Source organism: Haliotis cracherodii, unplaced genomic scaffold (genome assembly GCF_022045235.1).
Source record: "Haliotis cracherodii isolate W230 unplaced genomic scaffold, xgHalCrac1.p SCAF_10, whole genome shotgun sequence".
Classification (NCBI taxonomy): domain Eukaryota; kingdom Metazoa; phylum Mollusca; class Gastropoda; order Lepetellida; family Haliotidae; genus Haliotis; species Haliotis cracherodii.
The window spans coordinates 12,553,155-12,576,258 of record NW_027266265.1 but is presented as its reverse complement, the minus strand read 5'-3'; the positions used below and the strand labels follow the sequence as shown (position 1 = coordinate 12,576,258).

The following is a 23,104-nucleotide window of genomic DNA, read 5'->3' as shown; positions in this document are numbered from 1 at the left end:
CTTATATGCTTTCAATGCCTGTCATATGTTCGAGTGTAGTATTACGTTGTAAACAAACTGATTTAGTATATACAGGGCCGTATTTTGTTCAGATCGATGACCCACTCAAAAAACTGGACTCAACCCATGCCGCTTCACTCAGTATAGTTGCTAACACCAAAGAGTTCACGTTTTATTTAGTCATGGTAAAATGGAGATAAATGTACTGTGTTTTCAATGTAGAGCTAGGTTACCTGTAGATTTAACTGGGCTAAATTTAACATTTGAAACCTCTGCGGTTTCGGTTCCAAATTCAATTTAGTGCGTTTAAATCATGGACACTTAAAAAATTTAGGGTCCATGGTTAAATCTACAGGTAACCTAGCTCTACATTGAAAACACAGTATGTTTATCTCCTAATTCTTCTACAATAAACAGCAGAGTACAAGGGGAGTAGAATTGTCATCGACATTTGAGCAAAGTTATTTCACTGCTGCTCTATCTCTGAAAACAAATTTATCTCATGGTTTCAAAAAGCACCCCTCCTTGTTTATTTTCTAAGTGACTGGGGTTTATACTATGGATCACAGTACATGTTGTTCTCATCAGTAAAAATTCATCTAGCTAGCCAGACTGGCTAGTGCTGATAAATTATTTCAGACTGGTCCAGTGTTAGAAAATATGGATTAGCAAATCTTTAACTGGATTGGCAATTTATTAGACTTTACTTTAGACTGGGTTGAATTGAATGATTTTAATAACCTCAGTAATATGCAATAATAAAATGAACACATTACTCATAAGTAGGTAAGTGTGCATGATACATAGATTAAATCATTTATTGAACATGTCTCAACTTGAGAAGCTTTTAAGAATGCTAAGGCTGTTTTCAACCTTACATTTTATGTGCTAATGAAGGCATATATGTCAGACAAGTTAGGACAAATGTTACACTTGAAACTGGTTGTATCTGTTTGATAAGTTCAAGATGAAGCACAAGAAACTGCGGAAGGTTAACATCAGAAGATAGTCAAATCACAAGCAGAAGATAAGATAGTGTTATCAGATGCTGATTGTCTCCCTTTGGGATCTCTCATCAGCCGAAGCTGATATCGCACATGGTTGAGCACTTCCTGTTACCTGTTATCGGCTTTGGAGGCAATTTTGAGGTTATCTTATTTCTTAGCCTATCTTTATTTGTCTTACTCACCACACTTCTTACTGATGAAACTAGCCTATGTCGCTCGTTTTGCAGTAGGTTGAAACCGATTTGTGCAGTTTTCGCCATGGGAAGCTTCACTGAACACGACATGATGGGACTTTTTACATGCAATTAAAGTTTGTTTTAGAAATTTTGTGTTAATGTTCAAGCATTCTGAAATATATTTGGCAGTTTGTCAACAAGTTGATTATGATAAAAAGTTACATTTTCTCGTTGTACTAAAAGCCTAATTGATTATTGACTGATTGATTAATAAAGTAAGGTGAAATTGGGTTGACTACATTAATGATTAAGGCACTTATATAGCAATGTCCATGTACTGTTGTGTTTGTTTGTGGCTGCTAATACTAGCCCAGACTAGTATCCGTTTTATAGTGCAAGTCCACTGAGATGCCAAGCAGCAGATTAACATGGATACCCTACTCAGACACAGTGTCCTAACTCTGAGCCAACCAGTCCTTATTTTATCCTCTTAATCCGGAACCCAGGCAGGGTAAGGAGTACCATCTTTTAACATGGTTTGGTATGACAATGCCAGGGATTGAACCACCAACCTTCCTCTCTCCCGGCAGACACTCTATCCACTTGAGAACGGAACACTAAACACAACAGTAAAATCTTTGGCTGCGTAATGGCTGGAGTATTGCTACAAGTGGCACCGCCTAACTAGCTCTCTTCACTCACTCACAATGGAAGCATGGACAGCTACCACTGTCCTGCACATTGAGTGAGAGGCATGGGATTCATGAAGCTTTAAACAGCTACCAGCTACAGTCCCCATGAAGATCCAGGTTACAATTGGTCTTCAGCAACCCATGCTTGTTGCAAGTAACAGGGAAGGGTGATCAGTGCTGCCTTCTTTGATGCACGTCATCATTGCTCATGTCTTTGTTTGTTTGTTTGTTTGTTTGTTTTTTTGTTTAACACCTTACCGCAATATTCCAGCTGTATGATGGCGATCTGTTAATAATTGAGTCTGGACCAGACAATCCAGTGATTGACATCATAAGCATCAATTTACGCAATTGGGATACGATGACATACATCAACCAAGTCAGCGAGTCTGACCACCAGATCCCTTTAGTCGCCTCTTACGACAAGCATAGTCGCCTTTTACAGCAAGCATGGGTTGCTGAAGACCAATTCCCTACCCAGATCTTCACTTGTCCATTGCTCATGTCAATCACTTGATTCTTAAGGAAACTTAAATCAATAACTGCATGTCTGCTATGGGAGGAAGACATTCCACAGAAATTAAATGATAAACCTAAGGTGCAAAAAGAATAAGGATCATAATGAGCCACATGTCGGATTCAAACCTGCGACCAGTGGATCCTGGAATGGTTAAGGGACACAACTATGCATACCAAACAGACCAGAATGTCCTCGACAAGTGCCACAAGAGGAACAAACCTGGCTCATGTTGAACAAACACGCTGTCCACCTGGCCGTCATGTAAAATAGAATAACCAAAATAACATCATTAACATGATTTTTTTATTTTCATAAGTTGTGCAGATTCATAATTTGCAAAGATATAATAACTATTGTAAGAGGTAATTAGGAATCTATTGTACAGCCTTGGGCTTATACTTACAATGTACACAGAAAGAACTAAGGGACCCAGAGACAGACATATAAACACATACAAAAGCACTTTCATACACATAGACACTTGGACTCCACAAATTCAACTCCAATCAAGCCCTGTCTTTTCCCCAATTTGAAACCCCGATCTCAGATTTCTTAAATGTTCAGTCAGCAGTTATATAGCCATGAGTAACATGGACATAAATATGTAGCCCTCATACGAACTTAACAAATTGATGTATTTCAACCAGTATTGATAGCACATAATTGTGGAATTAATCTGAATGTTCTTAATTGCCAGTTACCCAGTCGTAGATTTCAAATCACATTTAATACCATATTCACCATAATAATCGCCCAGAAAACTGACAAGGGAAGGGGGCTCATAAATCCAAACTGTTTAAAGATAAGTTAAAGTTAAAATTGTTTTGAGATCGAGAGGTAGTGTACAAATTCAATGCAAACAACGATGAAACTAAAACATTTTTGATAATAGTTGCATGGCAATCTAAACCCCTTCTGCATTTCTTTCATGAAAAGAATTTGTAATATACACATCAAAATATGGTCTGTCATTTTAATCTTTGGATTTAGGCGCTTATAAAGATTACTTACAGATTGATCTAGCAGTTGGTCAAGGGTGCTGATTGGAGCAGTGTGCTTATGATGGCGAATATGGTAACCATTTTGCTATGGTTTGCATGGAAAACCTATAAACATCCTGGTCATGAGGGACTATTGTCTGGTTTAATCTACCTGTGGTATATATGCGGATATGTTTACAGTCTTACAGCAGTCATTTATTGATTTCGTGAAGTTGCTTCTGATGAGGCTAGAGTAGGGTTTACAAGGTGGAGCTCAGCAGCCTGGTGGATAACATGTATACATATTAGTCACCCATCAGTGTTTGGCACAACAGTAAGATAGGACAGTGACATTAGCACTCCGGACAGCCTGGGCAGAGGCGGCTGTACCAGGGATGAAAAAGAAAGAAAAATGTTATATGTATTGGGGGGGGGGGGGGGGGGGCGCGCAGCAAAATATGATACAGTCCTAAGGCCAATCTCAGGACCCCCCACCCTCTATAATAAATAACCAAGGTGCCGTAAGAGTAATGGGTATCGTAAGTCAATGTTTAGGTATGGGAGTTACGATCACCTTAGCACTAAGATCACTTTGTTCAACGGAACACAGTCCCTAAAGAAGTCAGGTTTTGGTACCTGAAAATACAAGCATTGCAAACATTCACAGTACAGCATTTTTTAGGAGGCTATGACTGATTCAATCGTTTTGTGTTCGTGTGCTTACCCGGAACATTGGGTATAGGGTAATCAATACTAGGAGCTATAATGAGTTTGATCATTACAACAGACACAGACCACTACAGAGCTGCTAATATGTTTGTCAAATCGTTAGAAAAAATAGCCATATACCACCTGTAATACTATTTTAAAGTAAACATTTACAATTTGAAAAGTTATAATTTACAAAGATGGATTATTATGATTTTTAGAAAACTCATACATGATACATATGCAATCATTTAATTCTTCCATACTGAGTAGTTGTCAGACAATCAGTACCAATTTTGAACATTAAAAGGGAGGTAATTGTTGATGTCAGAGCAACTGATTAACACTAATATTTGCTGTTCCTAAACTATTGCAGATCTTCAACACTTGAATTCAGTGAAATATATTGAAATAAAGGAGTTTTATGACAAGGCAATACATTGTCAATATACGCAACTACAAGACAACAAACTGAAATGCATGAAGTGTATCACATCAAAAAGGTTATTGCAAATGTATTGATATTTCAAACCTCGTTCTTAACCATGGTATATTTGTTTAGACTATTTATCTCGAATTTGAATAAAAACTTAATGTCAATATTTCACCCCAGTGACCCAGTCACAATAATGTGTTTATGATATGATTTTGTAGCTTATCATGGGAGTGATGTGAATATATGGAACAATGTAACTAGACTTTTATCCTTTTCATATGTTTGCAGAACTTTGTTTTCTCATCCCTGTCGATACACTGTGTTGATTTTGCTGTAGGCGATGCCTGTTTACCTTCAACATCCTCATATCAAATGTTGTCATGGCGACAGCCTGTAAATAATCAGCAAATTGGAGAATTGAGGATCCACTCTTATAATTACTTCATATACCATATTTTACCCTATTAAGTGCCCTAGGCACTTAGAAAATTGATAAAGGGGTTCACTTGAAAACAAGTTAAAGCAGTTTTCAAAGATCGAGCAGTAGTGAATATACTTAGTTAAACCATCAGTGAAACTAAAACTTTCTGATAATAGTTAGGCCACACTTATTGAATTTCTTGTTTCTCGGATTTATTCCAGCTCTTCAACACAAGGTCAGTCGAAATAAAAATAAATAGCTGTGTCAATTATTTATTAATTTATAAATATGAAAGTCATTCTGAAGTAGAGTTAAAACTTCAGCTGGCTTCTGATAGTGGTGTAGACATGGAATTTATATATAATATTTTATATTGTGTAAGAGGGTCCAAATTACAACCGGGAGACATAATAATGATGATAAATCTTTTTATGTTTATTTCATTTCTTATCCAGCTGCTTTTCAGTAGGGGCGACGGACCAGTGAAACAAAACAAAAAGGCAATGTGTGACCTTCCAAGACAATAAAATATCCCTTCCGAGCTTTCTGCAATATACACACGAAAATACGGACTGTCATATAAAATTTTATGTCTTAGTAGGGGGCAATTTTAAAGATTACCTACAGTTTGGTCTAGGAATTGGTCAGGTGTCATATATGGGAGCAGGGCACTAAATACAGCAAATATGGTAGTTGTATTGTACACCGAGATACCCTATCACAAAACAATATATTTTTCATATATCTCAAATATTCAAATTTAGTTTTTATGTAGTTTATCGCTATAATAATGATAATATCTATCAAATGTCGACCATAACGTTCTGCCTGGCCACATGTCAACATTCTGGGCTCAAAAAAGTATTTCAAATATTTGTTATCAATAATAACTTCTCCAGATTCTATACCAAATGAATTGAAAAAAAATAGCTAAACCTATCTTCTGAATTTGTTTTGAACATATTGAATATAAAACTGTTGAATGAAATGAAACCATCGACTATATTTTGATAAAGGTGACAATAACATGGACAGGGTTTCCTTGTCAGTGTAAACACAGGTGTATATTCAATGTGGCAGTGTATGGACATTTCAAGGTGTAGTCAGATCTATACATTTCCATAGCTGAGATTATAGTACTGAACAGATCATTGCAGAACAGGATTCTCAAGTTTAATTGATATAAAAGAATTGTAAGCCTCTTCACTACCCATTCCTTCTTTCTACATAAATACAGCATTCGACGTAATAAGCGCTCCCCTCTAATAAGCGCCCACGGCGATATTTGCTAATATATTGGCTAGTGAACAATCCCAATAAGCACCCCTTCCGATTGATCAATGTACACAAGACTTATTTATTCGCGTATAATACACACTCGTGTGTTATATGCATCCTTAATTATGGACAATTAAATTCTGGAAAAATATTTGTCATATATAAACATTTTAGTCTGTCAGCATAAACCACGAAATTTATTTTCAACCAAAATAATATTCTAATAAGTGCCCCCTATTTCTAATTTTAAGAGCGCCCTGGGCGCTTATTACGTCGAATACGGTATATCTTAACTTTTATAATAGATTTCCTCTTCTTTATTTAATGTGAAGTTTCAGTACAAATGCTAGCTAGAACCTTTATCAAGTGCTGAACTTGGTAAATGTACTATCATCTGTGTAGACATGTTCCATTGAAGGAATACAAAATTTGAAATGCACAAGTCAGCTTGATATCGTCATTGATACTACAGCTTCTCAACTGCCACTTGAAGATAAATATACTGAACTAAAAAGTTAGGGATCATGAATATTTGCGGTTATCTTTAATAAAATTGTGTGCTCAGTCTTCACTACAAACAGATAGTCCCCAAAATATTCAAGATCCCTAACCTTTTTTATTCAGTATATGTTTATATATAGAGAGAGGAATGTTTGATAGTAAAAAGATCCTTTTTTCCTTATTTTAATCAGAACTTCAGATTCCTGTGATATCAGTCAGGAAGCCAAAAGCATTTATGGCCTACAACATGTGAAGAAGAAAAATAATTATTGGTCATGTTTCAAATGTTCTGACACATTCAGAATAATTTCAATTTGTTCTACTTCAAAATCTTTCTTCCAAACATACAAACAAATAACTTATAGTGTATCACTGTCTGTGATCTGATTAACCATGTGGTACATGTATATGAAATAGAAGTCTTGTTATTGCTACCAGGTTAATGTTCCTGACAGAGTAGGTTATCAAGAAATAATAACTACATATACACACATAACTGTAAGTACCTAAAAGTAACATACATATTGCAGATTCAATATGAATTGCTTGTGTGTGTGTGTGTGTGTGTGTGTGTGTGTGTGTGTGTGTGTGTGTGTGTGTGTGCACGCGCATAGGTCAAGTAGAAAGACACCTATCAAAGACCGACAAAAGTTCTGTATATTAGCACTATCAGACCATGTTATACAACAGCAGGGAAACAACAAGAAGGCCCTGGATAACAGGCGAACACAGCACAAATATAAACCATAGCAGATGTAATTAGCACCCTGGGCAAGTCAGAAGCACTTATTGGGAGCATTTCTTACAATACAGTTACACCCGTTAATCTGGACCCTGGACTAACCATGTCAGAAACTAAAGGAGCACTTATAAGGAGAATGTGTTACAATACAGGGACACTTTGTTAATCTGGACCCTGGACTAACCATGTCAGAAACTAAAGGAGCACTTATTGGGAGACATTCTTATAATACACTGAAACATCATTAAACCTTATATGTAATTTTACAGTGTAACCACAATTCTAAAATCCAGGAATTTGTTAATCCAGACAAATTGACAGTGTTTGACAGGATCCAGAATAACAGGGTTTCATTGTACAATGTTTCATAGTTTGACATCCTTGACAGCTGGTGACTTGAGAGCTCATCAGTTCATAAGGTAGGATTCACAGGAATCATTGTGTTTGGTCAGGATTGCTATACTCAATATTATATAAGGTACTCTTATCAGAATGTATGCAAGTATGCAATGATAAGATATAAATAACAGTGATAAATAAATGGGGTGGGGGAGAGTGCTAATTATACCATGTACGGTAATAAGTTTGAGTAATAATATATATATAATAATTCATGTTTGCTTCTTGACCAATGCCTCCTTTTCTGATTTGTTTGGTGTGAAAGAGGTAGGGACATGCTCAAGCTTGACCAATCACACAGCATGACTAGTTACACAGTCAAATTTTTCAACCAATCACTTGAGAGATTAGTTACACATTCCTTTTCGTAACCAAACCTGGTAGACTAGCTAAGCACTGGCAGAGGGACTGAGTTCCTCGCTTGTCTTGGCTGCAGTACAGTAATACTTCTTGTGGGCCAAGAAGGTGGCCAGGTACGTGAAACTAATATCACAATTCTTGCAATACTTTGGACCTTTTTCTGTCTTTGGTGAGGTGGGTTCAGGGGAGACAACTGATGTTCCCACACTCGAGGGTGGAATCAGGAAGTATGGAAACACAGGCCCGGAAGGGAACATAATGGAATGTGGTCCGGAGCCATTTGACATGTCCTTCCGGGAAATATCCGGAGAATGCTTATCGTGCCCTGATCCGTTGGAGGCTCCATCCATGGGCGATTTGGGTTGAGATTTGATAGGGGGTGATGCGGGAGGGTTGAGGGGGGAGAGATGGGAGTTGGGGGACACACGAGAGAATGGAGATGCTCGTACACTCTGCGTACCATCAGACTTAGGGGTGTAGGATCTGTCCTGAATGTTTTCACGCTTTACATTCTCTTTATTTGGACTGGAAGGGGAAAGATCCCTTTCCCTGTCATTATCTTTCTCAAAAGCATCATCAAATCCAGGGTCAATAGGTTCCTGTTTTATGTGTATTATCCTCTCCTGACTTGGAGGTCTTTGCTGGGGGGTGGGAGATGTCTTGAGGCTTGTAGGACTAGGGCTTGACTGTGGAGGTGTGTGGATGTCCTTCATGTGAAATATAAGGTCTTCTTTTGACTTGGCCAAGTATGAACACTTGTGGCATTTGAGCAAGTCCTGCTGGTATTTCAGGGCCATCTCATGGATTCGCATATGGACATTGAGGAACTTCAGATTGGGGAAAGCCTCACGACACACCGGGCAGTGTTGTGTTTGTTGGAGTGAACCAGGGGAGAGGATGTATTCCGTCTTTTCAAATGATTTACGAGATCTGCGTCTCTTGTATGGTTCATTCTTTAATCTAATCAGCTCAGCCTCCATGTCCACAGGGCCATGGGAGGTCTGGCCATTTGTCTGAATGGGCATCAGCGCTGGTTCTTCATACTCTATCATGCTATCGTCGGTGAACTCTTCACCATTGTCAATATGACTTTTTCCATGCATTCGCATCCCCCGAACTGTGTTGCCACGGTAACCACATACAGTACACCTGAATGCCCTTGTTGGCGCGTGTACCTTCATATGGTCTGAAAGTCTGGTATCAGTCTGAGTGACGTAGTCACAATGTGGACATCTAAAGAGCGGCATGGATGTGGACTCGCCACTACACAGATGGAGCTTCAGGAGTCGAGATGTCGTGAACACACTCTCGCACCTATCACATCGGAAGTCCACAATTTCTGGGGTAACTGGTGTTTTAGGTGTAGGAGATTCTTCCTTAGATTCAGTAGCTTGAATGACTATGGAGTGACCACTATCCTTACCATGTGGGCAGTAAAACTCTTTGTGAGCCTTCAGAGTGCTTGCTGAGCTGAACTTGATCTTGCAAGGGACACAAAAGAAGCGATAATAGATATCCTCAGATGAATCTATGTCTGCCTCTGCTTCCTTCTGTTGGTCAGCGTTAGAAGTCAACATTTCCGTGCGTGTTGGGGAACCAGACTCGGAACTACTCTTTGGGCTTCTCAAACTCTCTGATTTTGGGGGAGAGGAAAATTTTGCCTTTTTCCCTGAACAGTAGTGTTCTCTGTGGATGAGATAGTTTTCGTGTTTGTAAAACACTATGTTACAGTCAGCACATTTGCTGATGGTCGCTACAGCTGTGGGAGGCTGCAGTGCTGCAACTGCCTGGGCTGTCACGCCTGCCACAGACATCGGCAGGAAGTGGGGGGCTAGGCCCTGTAGGTACGGACTTGTTCTGTGTCGTATATGCTCCGGTGACCTTGACCGAGATGACAAACTTGGTGACGTGTTCTGTGGTGACTTAGATCTTGAAGCTAGCTGGGGTGACCTTGAACTTTCGTGAGGTGATCTTGAGTGGTTGGAGGTAACAGATTTCGGGGAAGTTAAAGGTGGAGACTTGCACTCTATGAGTGAGGGAAATTCTTTGAGAATAGCCTGACTCGTGATGAGTTTGAGAGAGTCTTTTGCCATGTTTAAGATCTTCTTTGGAGATTTCTCTTTCTCAGGACTGTCGTCTTTCTTTGTGCTCAAGTCCAGAGGTTTTTCTGAACACAATGCAGCCGATTTTGACTTCTGGTGTGCCTCAGTTGGTACTTTTGTTGGAGACAGAGGAGGTTCTTTCAAGGCAGCAGATGAAGAACACACAGGAGGAGGAGCAATTACCGGTTGGACAATCACTGTTGGCATGGTGATACCCATATCACTGGTTGCCATAACAGGAGCAGCAAATATAACTGCCGTCTGCCCTGGCATTACAGCGGCAGATGACACAGCAGAAATAACAGTCTGTGTCATGATTGGCCCAGAAGGGAGGAAAATATTCCTGTGTGGCTCCGATGGTTGTGAAGTAGGAGAACTATGAGATGACGTGCTTTCAGCTCCGATTTTGTCTTCCCAAGACTCTTTCTTTGGGGTTTCCGATCGGTCAGATCCATTTCTTTTGTTGCAGTAGAATTCCTTGTGACCTTTGAAAGTGCTTAGAGATGAGAATTGTATATTGCAGTCTTTGCAGTAGGTCTCACTTAGGGGTACCGGGACACTCCCAACATCATCAGTGTCGTCTGAAGGTCGGTTGTGGATGCGGCGGTGACGGTTAAGGCTTGACAGTTTGTCTGCTGTGTATGAACAGTGGGGGCATTTGAACATTTGACCCATTTTGGAAACTTTAGCTGGTGGAGAATCTTGATCCTGTTTATAGGAAGAACCATCACTCTCCAAAGGCCTTTTTAGCTTTGATTTCTCGTCTTCATCCATTGCCACTGAAGCGTCTGGTTTAGAGTCTGAAATAAATAGGATCTTTGATAAAACTTAGGTCTGGCAGGTTTTGTCGTAAGTATTTTTACTTTGTATTTCTTTCTACCACACATCAAAGAAAATAATAGGAAGGATACGACCAAAGCATGAAAATTTTCATGAACCAAAATTACCTCATTTACCATGGCATTCCTCAAAATTTGTCTTGTTTTTATTGGATGGTATTTTGTCATATTCAGTGTTCAATAGATAGTTTGCTATTTTATTAATAGTAATGCCCCTTAAAGACACACAAAAATTTGTTTGAAATGGAACACATTTCTGCAATCTGTCAAATTCTTGGAAATTTTTCAGTGGAATTTTTCAGGAATGGTTTGGAGAAATCAGGATCAGGTCCATCTCTTACCCTCGTCTGTGTCATTATCGTCAGCGTTCTGACTGCTGCCTTCTCCCTCCCTGGCAGTTTTCTCACCCAAGTCTGGGGGCTTCTTCGAACAGTAGTATGCTAGATGACCTTGAAGCGTCCTTGGACTACTGAATCTCACGCTGCAGAATGGACAACCATAAATAAGGGCAGCTGAAAATAAAAATAAACCAGGCATACTCAAATGTTAGCACAATGAGACCGTGTTAAAATGCATGGTCTTGATGCCTTCAAGATTAGCAGAGTTTTAGATGTTAGTGGATGTTTCACACTGATTTTAGCAAAATTGCAGCAATATGATGCAAACGCATGAAGAACAAGTACAAACACTACTTGGCGCTTACTCTCTGACTCACTCACTCTCTTGCACCTGCACCCACACCAGCAACCATAAGCTACACCTATGCATCAAATATTGCTGAGCAAAAACATAATCATAACAAAACTTGAAAGATAGACAGTATTTGTCTTGAGCAAATACATTTGCATTAAGCGTATTGAGAGTTAAGTGGTAAATGCAAGGGCTAATTTTGACATTGTGCTCACCATGATTTGTCGGTGACCTTGACCTTTTTGACACAGGTGCTGGAGGCGGTTCTGGTTTGACTGGTTCTTCCTCCTGTACTGGTGGCAGGGGAGGGGCTGGTATAGGGGACTCCGCATGTGGAGGGGGAGATTCATTTTCTACATGGTACAGGAATGAGCCAATCAGCTCTGAGCCTTCCTCCAAGTCAGAGACAACCTCACACCATATTCGGTCGCCTGAGGAAAGAACAGTGACAGCTATGTTAAATTTCACTCTGTACAAAGAAAAGAAAAGTTGTTTAAGAAATAAAGTTTGCTCTACCCCCTGTGTAGTGTAGTTTTGCCTTGAACTAAAAAAGTGCACTTTATTTGCAGGGTAAACTACTCTCGGCACCTTTGATCATTTAGAAAAGCATCTTAGAAACACAATATTCACTCAGCAATATTCCAGCTATATGACGGTGGTCTGTAAATAATCAAGTCTATACCAGACAATCCAGTGATTGACGTCATGAGCATAGATCTATGCAATTGGTGCTGGAAGACATGCAAGTCAGACCAGCCGATACTGTTAGTCGCCTCTTATGACAAGCATGGGTTGGCTGAAGACCTATTCTAACTCGAATCGTCACTTGTACCAATCATTGAGCCTTTGTCTTTGACCCAGTACCGTGATAAACAACAGCTTCCTCACCTTCAAGATGTACACAAGTGTTTTTGACAGTGTTGTTGGTGGCAGTTCTCAGCAAGGCTAGCCAGGCCCCAGACTGAGCGGTCACATTCACAAGTATCGGCTCCGTTTTCCCAGAAAACTGAGAAATAAAATATATCTCATCACATATTGCTCAATAATTGCTAGTTTTATGACTGAATGATCAAGATGTGCTTAGAAAATTGACTCCTCCCTTTGAAAATACTATACATATCTAGCAATGGATTTTCCACCAAAATATAGCGTTTAATTCAGATTCAAAATTCCCCTCAGAGGGTTCATAGTTCATATATTGTTGTAGCATAGACTTGATAAAATTATGAGTTTAAACATCTGCAAGAAAATGGCATAGAATTTAGTAGAATGATGTTCACCTGTAGTATCAAATCGCCAACTCTGACTTTATCGGCTGAGGTTATCTCCCCTTGAAAGGGTCCCAAACTGCTTCCAGCTTGGAGTGGAATGGCACAACAGACCACCCAGCACACAGCCGTGTTTCCGTGCATTGTTATCTCAACTCGTTTCAAATACAGAACATCTTTTGGCAGCTGCAGTTGATTTGCTAAGCCCTGTAACATTGTCGGACTTGATGAATCTGTATTTACTTCCTGTTTTACTTGCACATTTTCCATGTCTGACATATTGTTTTGATCTTCCTTCCCACCAGGTGTCTCTGTATGGCGGTCACTCGGGTCTAAGTCAGATGGTGTTGGCGACTGGATGCAGCGTGAAGATAGCTGGGTGATTTCCCCTTGATTCTCCCCCTGGTGGTGACTACTTGTAGGGCTACCCTCGCCAGCTGTTTCCCCATTTCCTGAAACTGACAAAAAATTCTCATTTGAAAATCTGGCTTGAGTGAACCATGACATAAAACAGACTTTAAACAGAAGAAGAAACAATTGAAAAACTTAATTTGATTTCTTGTAGCATTGTCAGCCCTAGGGAGGATATGAACAAGACACGTTCAAGTTTCCATAAAATTTGATATATTGATATAATTGCCCTTTACCATATCACTGGTACTGAGATACAAAAAGGTTATCTTCACACGGTAAATATATATACGGTAGCTCTATTCCTACAGTTTTATTATTTCACTATTAGGGCACATTTTATCTTTTCTTGATTACCGGTAGTCAAGACAAATTTAACATCTGGTTTTACCAATTTCCTTGTTTAATATGTCAAGGGGCAGACACAAAATTGATATTGTTTTGATTTTAATTTACTTCACAAAACACTTGAAACAAATGTTTCAACTAAAGGTTTACACATTAAATGTTAAAATAATCACATTTTCAATCTAAAAGAGCATTTTTATTCATGTATTGAAAAATTTAGTGTAGGCTGGTCCATAAAGCAAGAAACAGACTGGTATTGTGGCATCGTCCGAAATTCAAGATACCTAGTTGAAAATTCAAAATAGTTGAACATTCAAGATAATATCTCGGAAATACAAGAGACTAAGCTGAAGATTCATATTGCTATCTTGAAAAATTCCAGCTAAAATAACTTTGTGACCATATTGGGTTTTCATGGAAATATTACTTTGGTGGAACTGTAAACCAAACGTATAACATAATGTATCACACACAATGCTTTGTACAAGTCATTAGTTATACGCTAGGATTACACATATCACTTGTAACACACCTCATATCATAATCTAGTACATTGCATGGTTGAACAGGAAACTTGCTCAGTACACACCTGGAATATCCAAATGAAAAAAACAATTTTTTGTTATGAGAAGCAAGTCTGTCGTTTTCTACGTATCTAAAAATGTAATCAGTGTTCATGGGAAATAAAGTGTTTTCGTTTGATGCAAAAAGAACTTTCATCTTCAAAACATGAATCATAAACTTAGATTCTTTTTTGTTGAAATACCAAATTGATTATTTTATCAGACAAGAGATACGTTGTGAAATTATATGTTATGGTATCATCAACGAACTCAGAATATTCAAGAATGCCTATCTTAGCCACCAAATAGCATCCCCTCCAAGCATACATTCAGTTCGATTTAAATGTCTCTCTGATATTTCCCCTCCAATCTGAGAGATTAAGACATAAGGAGTTATACTAGAGATTTATCTGGTAATTAAATTGCCTCCATATTTGATAAAACTCTCTTAAAGTTTAAGACAGCACTTATCAGTTAGATAAACTGTTTCTGAAATAGGGAAGCATTGTTGCGATGGGCACTGAAACAGTTTTCAAAAACATCACAATCTGTTGGCATTTGAAGAAATAAAAAAATTGCGGCATAATCTGATATGTTAGGTTAAGAAATAGGCAAGTCAGTTTGTGTATCATTGAATATAAATGATGGTCGTCCAAAGATGAAGAGATACGCCTGCGGAGGGCTGATTGCACGGATTCTTCGGTTCAAGCATTGGTTCACCCGTTAGTCACTATCGCAGAAAGCTCCTATCTGGCAGGCAAACGTCAGCTACAGGCCATAGAAAAGTAGGCTTGGAAGTTTATGATACGTGGGGTTTGATAGATTTCATTAATGTTTCAACAATTACACAAACGGAGAAACAAATTTTCATTGCATGAATAAGTTAGTATCCTCATTATCAAGCTTTTATAGCTTCCCAAGTTAATGTTCTAGAAACATGGAGACTTATCTTGCTTTGATATTTTATACATATGATTAAAATATAACAATTTATGTTAAATTCATAGAATAAAATATTGAATTTTCTTGAAATGTCTCTTTTATGATATCTTATTTTCAGGGAGATAGTGAAAATTATATTACAGCATTCAAAATTTGAATTGGGTGTCATTACTTATTTCTTAATAATGTTCATGGATCAATCTTAAAATAAGAAGGATCTGTTGTCTTTAAGTTGGTAAACTTTCAAAGAAATCAATGTATATTGTTTTGGTTGCAATGTTACAAGAGTCACAAGATGACAAATGCCCCCTCCTCCCCCTACCCCTCCCTCAAAGCAAAAGGCACTACTTCAGCCCCTGGTTAATGTATGCAACAAATCTGGATGAAATGTATGCTCCAAGTTATGTCCGGAAACGAAATATGGACACACAGCCGAATGGACCGACAGAGAGACCAGATGATGACTACATCTGCCTGCATTATATGCCGGGGGTAGGGGGGGGGGGGGGATAAAAATGATTAGAGCTTTAGAGCTCTAAGAACCATCTTAGCATTTATGTATCATGTAGTGTGAATGGAGCCTTTTTCACATTGGTCAGATTCAGAATATACAGGATGATTGAATTAGCTGTGCAGTCAGGCATTTCAGAATCATAAACAGACTGTCGACAATGCTTGCCATCAGGTTCAACAAGAAATCACTTGGTTCTTCATGTGATTGTAAATTGCCGATGAATTTAGTTAGTTAATTGGTGAACTCTCATTTCGAAATTGCTGCTCATGAAGACAGCTCCATACAAATACAGATACACATGAAAGGAGTTCTGTAGACTTACTGACCAGTTATGCAGAATTAAGTACTGGAAATTCAAAGATCTCAAATGGTATGAGAGTAGATCCTACAGATAGTGAAATAGCTGTCAACTCATACACTTAAGCTTACTTAATTATTGTTGAATAATGTATTGTTTTCAAGTCTTTTGTTACTTGAGTTTTTTGGATTTTAAACTTAATGAACTTCATATACTACTCAAAAAAGATTAAGGACAACCTAATTCTTTCCTATTATAGTAGGTCTGTCATGGCATAAAAAAAGATTAAGAACCATCCAATTCCTTCATATTAATACAGTTACTCATCATGACAGATTAACTATAGTAATATGAAAGAATCAGGTGGTCTTTAACTTTTTTGAGTAGTCTATAAAATCCTTCAACAGTTCAGGGCCTTCCATCAATTATCATCAAACAAGGAAACAAACACGCTAATACCATACCATGTAATAATCCCATATGGAATAACCCTACACTGGACTATTAAAACCATTTACTCTCCTGTGACAACCAAGAACTCATCACTTAATCCTTATCATTTTGAATTTACCAAATATATTTTGGCATGAAAACTTCAATATGAGCAAATTTATTTGAATTCATTGCTCTACTTTACCAGTCCGCTTATTGCTTTGATTGGAATTCTAATCTACTAGAGGTGAAACTACACACATAACTCAACAAGAAAACCTGTTATCATACTCACAGATCATTTGACAAAGCCTTGCCCAAACCTGATAATAAACTTGCCTATTTACATTATGTTGGGAGTTACTTGTATCAGATTCTGTTAAATAATTTCTGCTCTGTTACTCGAGATCATATCATCTGAGGCTATCAACAAAATTTGATACTGTTTACTTGAAGTTTTTAAAGAATTCTTTAAGTAAATAAATAAGCAAGTGTGCTCAGCTATAGATTTCAGAGACTGGCTTGGTTGTATGTGTAAGTTAACTGAGAGAATTTCATCTCTTTCAGGGAATCTCTGATTGCTTGAGATACACACTTGCACAATATTTGCTTTATAAAGTTGTTCAAGTTATGGAATGCCATCTCAATACAAGGCGGGAAGTGGCAGGTTCATGTTTTCGGATAATAAGCCGAATCAGTTAAATTTTATTAATGGCATTTAGATAACAACTGACAAAAAATAAGAACTTGATTTATCCCCTCCAAGCCATGATGAGTGACTCTCAACATGAATTGAAACGACTTTAGAGACAGATAATTAGTAATCCTGCATTATTCGTATTTTTTTCTGTCACAAAAACAGGTATGATAACACTTTTGTTTCTACTTTAGAATATCTGTAACAAATTGACAGTTTACTGACATTCTTTCTGCAATGCAAATTGTTATCTCATGCATTAATTCTGAGCATGGGCATTATGAGGGTACTGGCTACAATGTAGGACTGGGGAGAGTCCAAATTTACAACCCGGGTACCCACTGTAGGTCTCAGGAGATGTCTCAAAATGTCTGATTGGGAACATTTTTAGCATAGCCCTGGCAAAACATATTTAGATACACATATTAAACAATCTGGTCATTCATATACTGAAGTTGAATTCAGTTATATCTTTATTCAACCATATGGAAAATCAGAAAGAATGGGTGCATAGTCAGAAATGCGAACATTAGTGACTTATAGTGTAACCATAGAGTTCTAGATAATTTTTGTCATTAAACAATATATCACCTGACTAACCACGGGTCCGGGTAGTCCTGTGGGTACCTTGGTCCTACTCAGTACCCACCCGACCTGGGTATCCGAGTTACCCATCCCAGACCTACTACAATGATCAAATCTCACAAATGCACATGCACTACCAACATACAGGCTAGTTCAAATACAGCGCAGATATCGAAGCACAAAGTTAAACATTCTCATTTATTATGAATGTACAGCATGAAATTTCAAAGCAGTATATTTGTGCTGTATTTATTTTCATGTATTTATTGATTTATTTTAATTTCAGACTGTACTTCAAATCTCAGTACACAGTGTTTGTTACTTCGATGCTGTATTTTAAGTCAGATATATTGGACATCATTACAAACAATTAAACTTGCCTTCCTCGCGGGCTCGTACATTATTTCTTACGAATGTCCACTTACTTGTGCATTATCACGATACTACAATATATATGTTAGAATATGTAAACAACTGTAAAACAGTCCGATTAAGAGACATCGCCTAAGCCAACACTCACACCTAACACGATGCCATGAACAATTTAATTGCTCTGGAAGCTCAGCACACATTATTAGCCAAACAGTATCAGGTTCTTTAATCAATGAAAGTCAATGCTTGCATGAAGCAACAATTAAATAAAAGATTATTTACAAAATCACATTATACTGTCCTTTTACTAACAGTTCCAGTAAAGTAAACTATGTTTATAACGAACACGCTTATAACAAACTGACTGATATAACAAACTTATTATTTAGTCCCGGTCATTTGTTGCATATATGCTGTATATATGCTTATAATGAACTATGGTCATTACAAACTAAACTTAGTAAACCGTAGTTTACAGTATACTCAACCAATATTTTCCAAGTTACTTCTACGGATTTCAACACGTTAACACAAATAGTGAAACACCCATTATATAACCTCTTATAAAAAGATATTGTGAAAATAAAGCATAAATACATGTCATGATAAATACATATCCTTCATGATACATGAAATAATTATTCTACCATAAACTTGGAAATTATTTGATTCTGATTGGTCCATCGGGTTATCAAATCACAATAAACCTCCTAAATCAGCATGTTATCAATATCATGTACATGTGCAAACTTGAACAGCAGCGGCACTGAGGTACTGGATTTAACACAGTTTACTCCATCACCTCAATGCCTTACAGCATTTTACTGTCTTCCTCCAAGTAAGCACATGCTCTCTAATCTGAGATTAACATCGTGTAATTACAGGAAATTAGAAATTTCAAACACAAAATCAAAGTATGCACTTGAGTAGAACAAACAAAATCTTTTTTTTAAAATGTTACCTCCTTCAAAGCTTTAAAAATGCCTTCAGTTACAACAAGGTGCAGAATAACATTCCATATGAGAGAAGCTGTGCTAAACATACGCATCTGGTATCAAAAGAAAAATTGGGATCCGGTTATGTCTGGGTGATAACGTCCATTGTCCTGCCTCTACATAATGCCAGCATTTTTCTGCCTCAAATATTCCCTATCGTCTTTCATTCTGCCTACCACTCAGTCCAGGAATTCACATGATGTGTTTATTTTTATCGAGATAAATATGATAAAGGTAATCTCTGACAGATCAGGTTCAAAGTCCATTCTCAATCTTTTCTTTGTGGATAAGCTCAGATCTCTATCAGAAACACTGAGATTTTAACACAACTTCAAAGCCTAATGAATGCCTCCCAGCCCCTGCCTGATGGAAAGTTTACTTATATCTACTGGTGTGATCAGGTTTCCCCGACACTCATTGTTTAGTGTTGCCCCCTTCCCACTTCCTTCTCTCCAACATGTGTCCCCCTCTTTCGGTCCTCGTCCATACTTGTCCCCCTTTAGTCTCACCCCTATACTTGTCCCCCGCCATTAATATACTCCCCAATACTTGTCCCCCCTCACAGGTACTCCACCCATGATTATTTCCCACTTTAGTTTGTCCCCCATACTTGTCTCCCTTAGTTAACACCCCAAACTTGTCTCCCCTTACTTACTCCCCCATACTTGTCTCCCCTTACTTACTCCCCCATACATGTCTCCCCCTCAGTTACTCCCCAATACTTGTACCCCCACCCCACAGTTACTTTTCCATGTTATCTCCCACTTTAGTTACTCCCTCATACTTGTCTCCCTTAGTTAACAGCCCAAACCTGTCTCCCCCTTACTTACTCCCCCATACTTACTCCCCCATACTTGTCTCCCTTAGTTAACAGCCCAAACCTGTCTCCCCCTTACTTACTCCCCCATACTTACTCCCCCATACTTGTCTCCCTTAGTTAACAGCCCAAACCTGTCTCCCCCTTACTTACTCCCCCATACTTACTCCCCCATACTTGTCTCCCTTAGTTAACAGCCCAAACTTGTCTCCCCCTTACTTACTCACCCATACGTACTCCCCCATACTTGTCTTTCCCTCAGTTACTCCCTCATACTTGTCTCCCGGAGTTAACACCCCAAACCTGTCTCTCCCTTACTTACTACCCCATACTTACTCCCCCATACTTGTCTCCCTTAGTTAACAGCCCAAACTTGTCTCCCCCTTACTTACTCCCCCATACTTGTCTCCCTTAGTTAACAGCCCAGACTTGTCTCTCCCTTACTTACTACCCCTTACTTACTCCCCCATACTTGTCTCCCTTAGTTAACAGCCCAAACTTGTCTCCCCCTTACTTACTCCCCCATACTTGTCTCCCTTAGTTAACAGCCCAGACTTGTCTCTCCCTTACTTACTCACCCATACATACTCCCCCATACTTGTCTTTCCCTCAGTTACTCCTTCATACTTGTCTCCCGGAGTTAACACCCCAAACCTGTCTCTCCCTTACTTACTCCCCCATACTTACTCCCTCATACTTGTCTCCCGGAGTTAACACCCCAAACCTGTCTCCCCCTTACTTACTACCCCATACTTGTCTCACCGTTACTTACTCCACCATACTTGTCTTTCCCTCTATAACTCGCCCATACTTATCCCCTATATTAGTTACTCCCTAATACTTCTCCCCCACCCCTATATACTTGTTCCCAAACTTTAGTTACTCTTGTCCTGTGTCCTACACAAAGTTTACCTACATCAGTGTATACAGCCTTTTGTCCTATGTCCTACACAAAGTTTACCTACATCAGTATATACGGCCTTTTGTCCTATGTCCTACACAAAGTTTACCTACATCAGTATATACGGCCTATTGTCCTATGTCCTACACAAAGTTTATACCGCCTATTGTCCAATGTCATACACAAAGTTTACATTCATCAGTGCATATGGCCTGCCTAGTGTCCAAAGTTGTACGCACAGTTTACCTTCATCAGTGTATACGGCCTATTGTCCAATGTCATACACAAAGTTTACCTTCATCAGTGTATACGGCCTAATGTCCCATGTCCTACACAAAGTTTACCTTCATCAGTGTAAACGGCCTATTGTCCCATGTCCTACACAAAGTTTACCTTCATCAGTGTATACAGCCTATTGCCCCATATTCAACACCAAGTTTACCTTCATCAGTGCATACAGCATATTGTCCCATGTCTACACAAAGTATACCTTCATCAGTGTATACGGCATATTGTCCCATGTCTACACAAAGTTTACCTTCATCAGTGCATACAGCATATTGCCCCATGTCAACACAAAGTTTACTTTTATCAGTGTATACAGCATATTGCCCAATGTCTACACAAAGTTTACCTTCATCAGTGTATACAGCATATTGTCCCATGTCTACACAAAGTTTACCTTCATCAGTGCATACAGCATATTGCCCCATGTCTACACAAAGTTTACCTTCATCAATGTATACAGCCTATTGCCCCATATTCAACACCAAGTTTACCTTCATCAGTGCATACAGCCTATTGTCCCATGTCTACACAAAGTATACCTTCATCAGTGTATACGGCATATTGTCCCATGTCTACACAAAGTTTACCTTCATCAGTGTATACGGCGTATTGTCCTATGTCATATAGCCCGCCAGGGAGTTAGCGCAGGGAAGGAGAACACTGCCACTGCTATCTTATCAGTTCATGGCTGCCCAGCCCTTCCACTTATCAGCCCTTATCATATGATTGTCAGACTGGTTTTCATTTTCCACGCTACATGCATAGCTTGGGGGAAAGTCAGCTAGCTGCAGAGCATGGAATAACACAGGCACGCACTACTCAGATTAATGCTGTAAAACTCCCAAACAGTATGCATTGAAATACAGACATTAATTTCCTTAATTGCTAACAATACACATCTGACATTTCAGTTATTAGTACATTTGGCCAGATATAAAAAGAACAAGTTAGCGTTTACATTTATGATTCATTTGATGTCATCTTCGATGATTTTTTAAACAAATTAAATCAATGTGGGAATAGAAACACTTTTGTAATTTCAAACTTTGGTCTAAGAAGGTGTAAAAAATTTCATGTGAAAATTATTTAACAGCACAGGGAAAGATTTGTGCTTGTAGCTGTTCCTGCCTCCCTAACAATGCTAATCACAACAATCTGGTCTAATTACTGAGGGCAATTACGCATGTTTATCACCTCTCGTTACTCCACACATCTGAGAGGATGACCTCAAAACTTGTTTAAGATAACCATACTGTAGAGTCAAGCACTAGATCAGACAACCCTATGCTAATCAGTTCATAACCACAACCAATAAACATGATGAGTAATCTTTCCACCTTTATCTTGCTATTCTGAAATAAAAGGTTAGATCTTGGTAGAGAAAGAGATAACTTTCCTTATGTTATATCAGAAAATCTTTGGGCAGCGGAGTAAAAATAACTCCAAATTATACCAAGAATGTAATAAAAATATGTATCTTCTATTTATCAATTTACAAACTGCAAAATCTTTAAGTATTTTTGACAAATCACACAGTAAAGGAATTACCACATTTGAGATGGTCAGTGCCAGAAATGGACAATAGCGTTGGAAACAAACGATATAAAGTTATATGGATTGTGGCATTTGTATTATCTTGGGCCAGAGGGGTGGAGGAGTGCTGCAGAGTTATCTCCCCTAGATAAACCCTCCGCCAGACTGATTGTAATCACTGGACTTGACATAAAGCATGCTTATCGGCTCCCTGTGTAGGTTTTTGCAGCACACACCCATTACAGACTATCTTGCATTCCCCAAGGAAGGGGGAGAACCACTTGATTCA

General features: G+C 38.5%; 1 protein-coding gene across 2 annotated transcripts in view; it reads right to left on the bottom strand.

Annotated features, from left to right (window-relative positions):
- Positions 1-7,198: 7,198 nt before the first annotated feature.
- The window catches only part of LOC139446576 (zinc finger protein ush-like), a 48,211-nt gene continuing 32,305 nt past the window's right edge, over positions 7,199-23,104 (bottom strand). The window contains exons 3-7 of one of the 2 annotated variants that reach the window (XM_071227873.1): positions 13,132-13,577; positions 12,740-12,857; positions 12,067-12,282; positions 11,503-11,673; positions 7,199-11,122 (exon numbers count right to left, since the gene is read on the bottom strand). In XM_071227873.1, coding sequence (XP_071083974.1) covers positions 8,250-11,122; positions 11,503-11,673; positions 12,067-12,282; positions 12,740-12,857; positions 13,132-13,577 — 3,824 coding nt within the window. In that variant the 3' untranslated portion in view covers positions 7,199-8,249. The remainder of the gene's footprint in view (positions 11,123-11,502; positions 11,674-12,066; positions 12,283-12,739; positions 12,858-13,131; positions 13,578-23,104) is intronic. The other variant, XM_071227876.1, reaches the window with a different exon arrangement.